The following is a 10529-nucleotide window of genomic DNA, read 5'->3' on the forward strand; positions in this document are numbered from 1 at the left end:
CTCCCGGTCGCCCTTCTTCGCCAATTTCTTGACGCGTTTAGAATGACGAGGAGCATCATCCTCCGGCTCGGCTTCTCGATGGGGGCGTTTCGCGGGGACTATCCGCTCGGTGGCTATGGTCATCTTCGTGGGAACCAATTTCTTCGACTTCGCCACCGCGGCGACCACTTCCACCTTTTTCGGCACGCGACCCCCTGAAATAGCAAAGTAATTAATAACCGAGGACAAGCAATTGAAATACAAAGAGCGAAAGGACAATATACCTTGGATCGACTCCTTGGGTTGGGCCAAAGGCGCTGGTCTGGGCAGGTCGCCGAAGATACTGCTTACCACGTCTTCAGCCGAGACGCCGAAGAAGTCGCTGGTGTACTTCTCCCACCAGTCCCCGAAGGTATCGGTTCCCAAGGATTCAGGAACTGTCGGCTGGAACCAGAATTTCTTGCACTTCTCCTGAAACTCCTGCTCCGACGTCTTACATTCCCTCTCAGAGGAACCAGAAAGACGCCCTCGACTCAGGAGGGACCGAGAGGCAAGCAGGGGTTCAGGGCAGCCTTGGAGGTAGCCAAGCTGCCGGGCGACAAAATGGGGATGGTAGACCTCCCAGCTAGCTCGGCGGGCATCGCAACCAAGAGGAAGATCGCGAGCCAGAACGAATGACCCCCAGCGTTGACGGATGTCCGCATCCTCGGACTCAGCCCACACTGCCGTGGGGAGCCTGATTGAGGTAGGGTACTCCTGGTGTCGGCATACCAGGAACTCGTCGTCCGAAAGGACGTCGAGGCTGAGGAAGTGTTTGAGGACCTCATCGGCCCGGTGAAGAGGCGCCGGTCGAGAGGCCAGTTGAAGGCCGAGGGCGGCCGAAGGGTGGAAAAGTAAACCTGCAACCAGAGTTGGAACACCCAGAGGGGTCCATTCTGGTGCGGGTCAATCTTGTTAATAGTCGTCTCGGCCAAGTAACGGTAGAGGTTGGCGAGTATAGCCGGGCTGAGCGCCAAGGAGCGACCATTAGCCAGTGCCTGGGCCACCGGCATGTTCTCGACCAGGCATTTGTTTGACCTGGTACAACAAATGAATTTGTTGTACCAGTAGAAGAGGAAGGCTTCGTGTTCTCCCTTCCTAAGGCTTTCCTTGCCTCGGTCGGCGAAGTGAATGATGAGAGTGTTGTAGTTGAAGAAGTTCTTGTGGAGCTTCTGAACTTCTTCCCTTGAGGGCTCCCGGTCGCCCCGACTAAGCGTCTCAACGGCCCGTTCGTCGAATAACGCCTTTAGGTCGAGAGGAGAAGGGCATCCGAAAAGGGCGGCATTGATGGGAAGGCCGGTTGGAGAAGTCCCAAGGATGGCCGAAATGTCGAGGACTGTGGGGTCGAGAGGGCCGAAAGGCAGGATCATGGTGTTGGTGGCCGAACACCATAAACTCAGGGCCGCCATAAGCAGCTCCTTATCCATGGTAATCTCCATGGTCGAAAGAATAATGGCATCATAGATACCAAGAGCTTTCCACTCCTGGCCGAAGAATGCTCTCATTCGGTCGACCCAGGCGGCCCAGGTTGTGGTGGTCGAGGGCCAAGCTCCTTGAGGCCGTGCCAAGCACCATTTCGACCAGTCGAACCCCTGAAGCAGGGGTGTTAAGCACTTCTCCTTGAGAAGATTGGTGATGCACGACGGCACTGCATCTTTGAAGAGTGGGCCCAGAATCTGATGAGTAGTGGCCATGTCATTCTCGAAGCGTAGCGTCTTGATCGCGCTCCGATCGATGAAATCCTTGCACTTGTTGCACTCGTCAGAAAGCTTCGAAATAAAGGAAGCCATTGGTAGAGAAGAGAGAAAGTGGTTTTGAAAAAGGAGAGATTGCAGAAGGACGAACTGGAAGGAGTTGCTTGAACAAACAAGAATGATAAAAGGAAGGATTCGAAATTTCTGAAGGCGTGGGATACGAATTGCAGAAGTTTGGTATTTATAAGCTTTTCAGAATGAAGATCAAATGTTTGGTATTCGAAAAGCACTGGTTCGAATTGGGGGGAAATTTAACCGGGAAAAAGTCCTAATCATTTCGGATATTTTGGGAACCTGCGAGGATAGGATCGAGGTTTCGAGGATCCAGGATGCACGATTGCGTGCGGCGGCGGTTTTAATGCATTAATGAGGAAGAGACGCTTCGGTGGGTGCACGTTTTCAAGGGCCATGATTGAAAGCTATTAAGATCGGCGGAGAATCGACACGTGGCTGTACGTTGGGGGTAACAAGGAGAGTGCAATCATGTCTCATAAATGTGCATAAGTAATGGTCATCAAGGGAAATAAAGTCCGAAAAGCAATAGGCGTTTCCGCTTCTTCAAGGTCGAGGCCCGACCAAAAGTTAACAGTCGGTGACCTCAGAAGTGAGGTGGCAATGTTTGGGCCCAAAATAATATTGTCGGGCAGAGCAGCAGGATATGCTCGGCCCAAGGCTGTGTCAAATACTATGGGCCGAATGATAAATCCCAGGCCAGTTGGCAGGGTCGGACAAGTCCTATCCTAAGAAGTAGTCCAGATAAACAGAAAGGGTCGAGGAAGTCCTGGTATGACCAGGATTCCCGGCCGGCAAAGAATAAAGCCTCGAAAAGAGGGAAAGTTCAGAATCCCAGTGGGAGTAGGTTTGTTCGAGTTAGAGTTGAAACGGGACGAGGACTCCCAATCCAGATCAGGATGCAATTCGGTCTCAAGGAATGGGGTGCTATAAATACAAGAAATCATTCAACAGAAAAACCCCTTCAATCCAGCATACAATTGCCCTGCGCAAAACCTCTCAAATACCTTGAGATTTTTCCTTTTCTTTTTCTGCCGAAATACCTTCAGTTTGGATAAACAGCACTGTGGAGGCAGCCGACGAGCACCTTCAGTTTGGATAAACAGCACTGCTGCCGCAGAATCAGCCGACTGAGAAGCACCTTCAGTTTGGATAAACAGCACTGCGTCGAGGCCGACCGATTACCTATCTAAGTCTTGGCCGAGAAGGGTTTTCGAACCCTTGTTGGTAGAGGTTACCTTGCTAGCCTTCTTGGCATAGTCAGGTGTTACGAGTTGCGTTACTCGGCGTACTAGACGCCGAGTAATTTTATGATTGGATACTTGCAAGTAAGTTTCAGGGTTCGGCATTCCGACGGCTGAACTACATTTACCATCAAGACATACATCACGTTTGAGTACCTGTGCCCATACAGTTTGGTCTCGATTCGACGTGCTTATACTCTTACGAATATAATCACAGTGACCGAATCGGGCTCCGACGATTTGTGAACTCCGCAGAATTAGTAGCCCTGTCTTCAGGCTATAGAACCCAGAGACCGAGAGGGTTCCTTCCTCGGTCGCAATCGCAAGATAGAGAAGTCAACGACGCGCTCAACGCAACATCAACGAATTTTACTCCTCGGCCGAGCTCGGCCGACGAGTTGGCACGCCCCGCATTCAACCGAAGGACGTAGTTAGCTTATTAGTTACTCGGCCTGCGCGCCACGTAGGTTTTTGTAATTTTTAGAGTCAACAGTGAGAGACCTTTATTCCTATTGAAAACGCAGAGGAAGTCGCAGGCTAGAGCAGCTAAGGTGTAGTGTGGATTGAAGACGTTGAGATAAAAATCGGAGAAAAACCCTAAACCCGTTAATTTTAAGAATTATTTACCTTGGCTGTGATTTTTGTCAAGTGACTTTGGAAGTTGTTGGTTAATTTTAAATAGTTGGCAGATTTATTGTTTTTGTGGATTTTGAAAATATGAACTTCTATGTGGGAATTGAGTGTATGCAGATGCTTTACGATAACAGAAAGGAAGTGCAAAGAAAAAGGGCAGATTCTTCCCATTGTCATTTCATTTCGTTTCGGGAATAACGCAAGTAGCTTACGTTGAAATTCTGTTATAGACGATGAGCTACAATTGGCTTGATCCGTTTACAAAGTGCGTAAGCGGTTTAACTCGAAAATTAGATGCAGCCATAAGATTAAATAAAATTAAATGGTGCATCAGGTCTCCGAATTCAGAACTTGATATTATTATGATTCAGTCTAGCTACAAAGTTAACCAAGATTGGTAAAGACCAGGCTATCAAGCGAGAGCTAGCTAGAGGTGAGTGGAAATTTGATTTCAAAAATGGTTTTCATTATATACATACCTATATAAATGATTTTAAATATGATTATGATCATTCCTATACTTGGTTTATTGTTGGAAACATGATTTAGCTGATGAATTTTTATAAAAACGATTCTTTGAGATACTGCTTTCACTACTAGGCATGATCATGTATTTGGTAATCGTTTTGGATTATGATCTTATACACTACTTCGTAGGCATGTACTCACATCTAGCGCCTTACTCGTACGACCGTATACATTATTGTCATGACGTACGTTAAATTTCAAACTCAACTATTATTTAGGGTTAGAGTCCCAACTTATTCATGTTTTGGGTTAGAATCCCAACTTATTCATGTTTTGGGTTAGAGTCCCAACTTATTCATATTTTGGTTTATAGTCCGAACAATTTTGTATTATGGCTTCAAGTTCCAAGGTTCTAAAAAACGCTAGGTGCTAGTAGGGCGGTGGGTAAGGGCTTAGCGCCTAGGCGGCCTAGCCGGATTTATGTAAATTTATTATATATCTTGTAAATAAATGTATATTTACACTTAAAAAACTATACTTGTATGAATAATAGAAGAATGATAAAATGCCAAATAGAAGTAGAAGAATACACAAAGTACATCCATCCAACAGGTTCAATATTTAAAAAACAGTAAACATATATAGGTAATGTAACACGTTATTTTTAAAAAAAGGAAGAGATATATATATATAGGTAATGTAAAGAATTTTAAGTACATAATTTGAAAAAAGAGAGTAGATAATAATATATAATATATTTGTTTAATAACGGAGTAGGTAACTTTTTAAAATATAATTCATAAGCCTAGTGCTTTTGACACCTTGGAAATCGATCTGACAGAGGGGATGGCTTTTGACAGAAGGCAATGACTTTTGACACATTGGAAATTGGTAAGGCCCTTATTTTGGGGTTTCTTGTTTCCTCACCCTTCCATTCTTTTTTGATTGCTCCGCCCAATTCCCATCTTCTCCACCTAATTAAGTTTCTCATTTCCTTTCCCTTCCATTCTTCTTCGATTGCTCCGCCTGATCCCCCATCTTTCCGCCTAATTTCCATCTTCTTGCTCTGTATAATTTTCCAAAACCTAATCATGAGTCCAGTCAATTTCCTCAAGCACAGCGAAGAAATCCTCTTTGGCGAAGAAATATGGACTTCCAGGTCAAAATTTTCATTTTTTTCCTACAATTGCATTGTTATTTTGATTCGTTCTACGTATCTCTCTCACGTTTACTCTTCCCTCACACTCTCTCGGTTTCTCTTTCGTTACCCTCGCGGTGTAGTGAAACGAAATATTTTAACAGAACCGCCGCAAAGGCTGCTTAGCTCGGCCCTTAGGCCGCCAAGCCCGCCTAGGCACCGCCTAATACCCTTGCCGATTTACTGAACATTTTTGAAATAATCGCGGCGACGGCCCGACGCCCAGAGTCTAGGTGCCGCCTAGACCACGTTTTAGAACACTGAAAAAGATTTGGCAAATTTTAATATAAAAGTGATTCAATTGTATATAATGACAAAAATAAACATGATAGTGTGGGCGCTGACTACGCCAACGGTGGCAAGAACAATGGTTGTGATGATGGTGCCAATAAAAGGGTGTGGTGGCTAGGCTACAGAGGTAACAATAGTGGTAAGGGCAACGACAACAACAATGGCGGCGATTGTGGTTGTGATGACAGTTGTGTTTATGTTTGTGATGATGGCAACAGCGACAAGGATGTAGTGGGAGTTGTGGTTATGGTGGTACTAGTGGCAGGTATAATAGTGGTGGTGATGATTGTGCGATTGTGGTGTGGTGGTGGTGGTAATGGCAATGTGGTATAAGAGGTTAGGGTTTTAAGTGGTATGTGGGGGTGATCATTTTGTTCTCCAAGAATAAAGTGTGTCTAGAAGAATAAATAATATATATATTTTTTTAAATTAATGAGTGTATTACATGAAAGTTTGAGGTAAGAATAGCATCAATGGTGTAGAGAAAAATAAAGTTTGATTATAACTTTTAAAAAATTAATTGACACACATTACAAGAAAGTTTGATGGTAATAATGTTATTTTTTAAAATAATGCGGTGTAAGAGGTTAGGTTTTAAGTGTAATGACAATGTGGTGTAAGATGTTAGGGTTTTAACGTGCTCTTGACACATCACATGTTATATTGTGATAATTTGATGGTAAGAATAACATTATTGTTTCCACATTTCTTTTGCTATGTCACAAGACCAATTTTAATTTGAAATTTTGTCTTTTCCTCTCTATGAAATCTTGGATTTCACTGCACACATCCGTTATGACGAAACTTTTGCCGAAAACTAATGTGGATATAAAAACCTCGCTATCAGAAATATTATAACACGAAACCACAAATTTGCCAAGATTGAAGGAAATGTTGACCATATAAAACAATAGGTGAATTATACTTTACATGGAACAGTTTGTAAATATATATATATATATATACACACACACACACACACACATATATATGTACATATATATATATACACACACACATACATGGAACATTTCAGTCTCTTTTACACGATGAGAGGTAAATCTCCGACAAAGCAAATATTTATAATTTTACATAATAAAAAATAAGGAAAATAATTTTCACACATCGTCTTTAGCTTCTTACACACTTCTGTTTAATTATGGATGTTGATTTTGTTTGATTTATTCAATTTAATGACTATAAATAAAGAAAAATGTGTGGAAAGCTAAAGAGGGAGGGTGTGTGAAAATCACTTCCCATAAATCAAACATTAACATTATTTACAAGTTTATTTCTACCTGAAATTCTTGCCTACGAAGGTTTGGCCAAACTGCCAATTGCTTGGAGCAACATGCCATGAGGTTGAGTATCTACCATCACTCGCTCTGACTCGGAAGGTCAATGACTCGCCAACCATCTTGGCGTCAGTTTCCCACTTCTGACCCCATAGCCGCTTCATCGTTGTCCATATGAGCTTCTTGCTGCCCTTCACTTGCATTCCGGTCACATCTCCGGCTCCTCCCACATTCCACACCAACACTTGGTTGAAATATGGATTCCCAGTTATTGTGAGTTTAATTCCTCCTGTCTTCAGGCATGGAACCCTGCGGTACATGACCGGAACAATGCCGGCCTTGTACTCGGCAATTTTGATGAACGAAGGTTTGGCTATATCAAAATGCTCACGAGGAGGGTTGCACCACCCTCCATTGTCACTTGGCTGGTTCCAATTGGGGGGGCAGTTGTTGGTTGCCGTGACGGCAAGAGTTGGGTGTCCTGGCTTGCACCACTGAGGGTTGTCGACGCATTTGATTTCATAGCATGCTCCACAAGACAGCCCTTTGTTGAATAAAGCCTCGCTCAACGCTGCTGTGTCCAGGCCATACCCTTCTTTTATCACATCCTCATAACCACAAGCTCCTCCTGCACGTAGTCATCATCAAAATACTACTATCTTGTTCTAATTAATTTCCAAACAACCAGGTGAGATGAAAAAAAAAAAAAAAAAAAAAAGACTAGTTCGTGTGATAATGATGTGATTGGATCGTAAATAGTATGTCCTAGGAGCGTCCCACGGCTCGTATGAAATTGACATCGTGAATTTTTTGTCTTAATGGGTCGTGCATTGTTATCGTGAATTTTTGGAAGGCAAGAATTTGAACTCTGCAAGTTCCATTCTTGATCTCTACTGCCTGCATAAAATACAAGATCCTTTTGACGGCGACTGGATCAAAAGCAAAATTACAGAATCCAACTTGCTTCGAATATGGAAAATATTTACATCTGTTATTCTTAAAGCTCACTACAAGCAACTGATCACATCTTTAAAGAAAAGCTAATGAAAAGGGCTTGAAAACTTTGAGTATTAATGATAAGGACAAAATAAAGGGTAAAGTGAATAGTACCAGGATTGACTTTTTAGTGTAAAAATGTGGTTTTTGGTTAAAGTGAACAGTACCGTACATTTTTCGTTAAAACTCCCCATCTTTAATACATACTCAAATTGGGATCGAGTTGTAGATATAAATGCTTGTCTAACTTTGCGTTTTGGCTGAAATATGGCCGCGATTTGAAATGTGGTCTCATGTCTATTATTTGAGAACCTAGATGTTGTGATTGAAATTTCTCTCTAGATTTTAATTTATCATCAATAGGAAGTGGGATTCAAACTTATAAATGTTTTCTAAAATTGGGAACAATGTTTTAAAAGATGAAGGTGAAGTCAAGGCCTTCATAGGTTACCTAGCCTAGGTAGGAGCATAAATTATTAATTTTTCATAAACCTCGATGTAGGTGAGAAACTCTAACCATAAATTTAAAATTACAAATTTGTTGTGAACTTGTGGAAGGTTGCCGGGTGAGATTGGAGGTTGGCACCGTTGGCTTGAGACTTGAAATTTTGAAGTAAAGAAAGGTGGGAGAAGATAGAAGAGTTTTAGTTTATAAAAGCCGTGCCCAAAAACGATATCTATTTGGGTTTGGGTTGTTTTAAAATAAATAAAAAAATCAAACACCTAGGTGGCGCTTTAACAACACCTCAAGTGCTTAGGTGCTGTCTCCCAACGCCTAAGTTAGTTTATAGCTTATTCCTGATTGACGTATATAGGTGTTTCTTTATATAGTCGCCCAAAAAGTCATCTAGGCTGGTCAATGCTAGTTTTTTAAAACATTGACTGGTAAGAAGAGAAAAAAAACCACTACGTAAGACCTAGTTGGTATATAATCGATCCCTTTAAACAAGGTTTTTTTTTTTTTTTAATTTCGCCGGAAGATGGTCATTGAATCCTAGAAGCTTGTTAATGTACAATATAGAAGTAGCATTAATTCATACCAAAGGTTCCCGGGCCACCTTCATAGAATGTGGCATGAGCATGCTTCCAAGGGCCACCACCGAACCTTGGCCGGTTGTGGGTGCGGGCAACCGTATGAATGTCATGTCCATCGTCCTCCGATAATTTAGCTGCAAGTCTCCATGCAGTGCTTGCATGGACAACATCAGCCACCAGAGGAAGAAAAATCAATGTCACTAGCCCTAAGAGGGCCTGCAAGGGCACTTCATATGCCATATCTATTTGTGTAGGTGTGTAGAAATTTTTATTTTGCAACTAATAATTTGGTTTGCTGTAGATTCTTGTGTTGCAAGGATTTATATGGTTCTAGAGTTTAGGCATGTCTATTTTGCAACCTTGCGGTTATTTTAGTTAGCTTGAATTTGGTAGGATGTAAGTGATTAGGGTGGTTACAATGCTCCTAAAATTTAACAGAGATAATAATTAGTTGATACGAAAATATAGTAATTTCTATAAATTAACAAATTCAGCAAAAGATCATGTGAAAGTTTCTATTTAGCTTCCTGAACTTGTGGTATAATCGCATCGTTTCTCTAGTTTTCGCCCCAAAGACTTATAGTGGAACCCATCCGGCGGTGAGATGGGTTGTCTGATCCAACCGTTGAACTTATCGGTTATCAATGTGATCGAAATCATCATCCACCGTAAACAAAACATAACAGAAAGATAAAATTAAGCTGCTAAATCATTGTAAAAGCATAGTAGCAGATCTGATTAACTGACACTCCCCGGGCTCAGCTTCGCTATCCTTTGTCTTTGTCCTCGCAGGTCCTTTCATTCAACCTTGCGCGGAATTGGGTCCATTAGTCAGGAACATTGTAGTTAGCCTCTCTCCATCAAGATCCAATCTCCACCAAGATCCAATAGGGGTCCCAACCTTCACGGTGGTCTCGCCAACCATAGCCTAATATGTACCAAGAAGTTGTACCCCTCGGTGTACCATCTTTTAAGGATTGTAGTCTTTGTTTGCATTCCACTAACACCATTGCTTTCACAATGTCTCGGTCTTTCTTTTGTAATTCTTGTCATGACTCAATTGTAATTCCCAATATAAATCTCATAAAAAAAAGATGAAACACAAACCAAAAGTTTGTAGTTTGTTGAATAACCTATTTGCTTCATCTAGATTATCTTGGTTGTGATAACCAATAATCCATTGAAGCACCTGCACCAAAGGTTGAAACATTGGCTGCAAGCTTGCAAAGCGCAGTGCAGCAACGCAGCACAACATTGACAATAGACTTGAATTTCATCGTAGCATTTCGTCGAATACCTTCCGTGTCGGTTCAGAGAGGTGGATTCCTTGCTCTTCATGGGGTTTTCCAAAGGCCGAAGGAGCAGCCGCCCTTCAAACAATAATAAACAATGTTAAGAGAATTGGGTTAGAAACACCTGAATCAGGTAAATGTTCGACATTTTGTTCTTAAAACAAGTTTACGTCACACTACGATGTTCATGGCTCGTCCCACATAATACAATGACCACGTCTTATAACAGTAGCATTCCAAATTACAAGGCTCCAATGAACCATGATTGTGTTGAATACTTTATCATATGGACT

General features: G+C 42.2%; 1 protein-coding gene across 1 annotated transcript; it reads right to left on the reverse strand.

Moving 5' to 3' along the window:
* Positions 1-6588: 6588 nt before the first annotated feature.
* On the reverse strand, positions 6589-9208 carry LOC137745943 (expansin-A3-like). Its single transcript, XM_068485976.1, has 2 exons — positions 8950-9208; positions 6589-7541 (listed from the first exon to the last, which is right to left on the reverse strand). The coding sequence occupies exons 1-2, from the start codon at positions 9182-9184 to the stop codon at positions 6913-6915; spliced, it is 864 nt and encodes a 287-aa protein (XP_068342077.1). The 5' UTR covers positions 9185-9208; the 3' UTR covers positions 6589-6912.
* Between the last annotated feature and the right edge of the window lie 1321 nt (positions 9209-10529).

The sequence above is a fragment of the Pyrus communis genome, chromosome 9, assembly GCF_963583255.1.
Source record: "Pyrus communis chromosome 9, drPyrComm1.1, whole genome shotgun sequence".
NCBI classification, from domain to species: Eukaryota; Viridiplantae; Streptophyta; class Magnoliopsida; order Rosales; family Rosaceae; genus Pyrus; species Pyrus communis.

Coding starts and splice junctions, on each gene's coding strand:
- LOC137745943 (XM_068485976.1), bottom strand. CDS start 9,184: ATGGCATATGAAGTGCCCTTGCAGGCCCTCTTAGGGCTAGTGACATTG. Junction 7,542..8,949: donor AGGTGGCCCGGGAACCTTTG/GTATGAATTAAT, acceptor GACTACGTGCAG/GAGGAGCTTGTGGTTATGAG.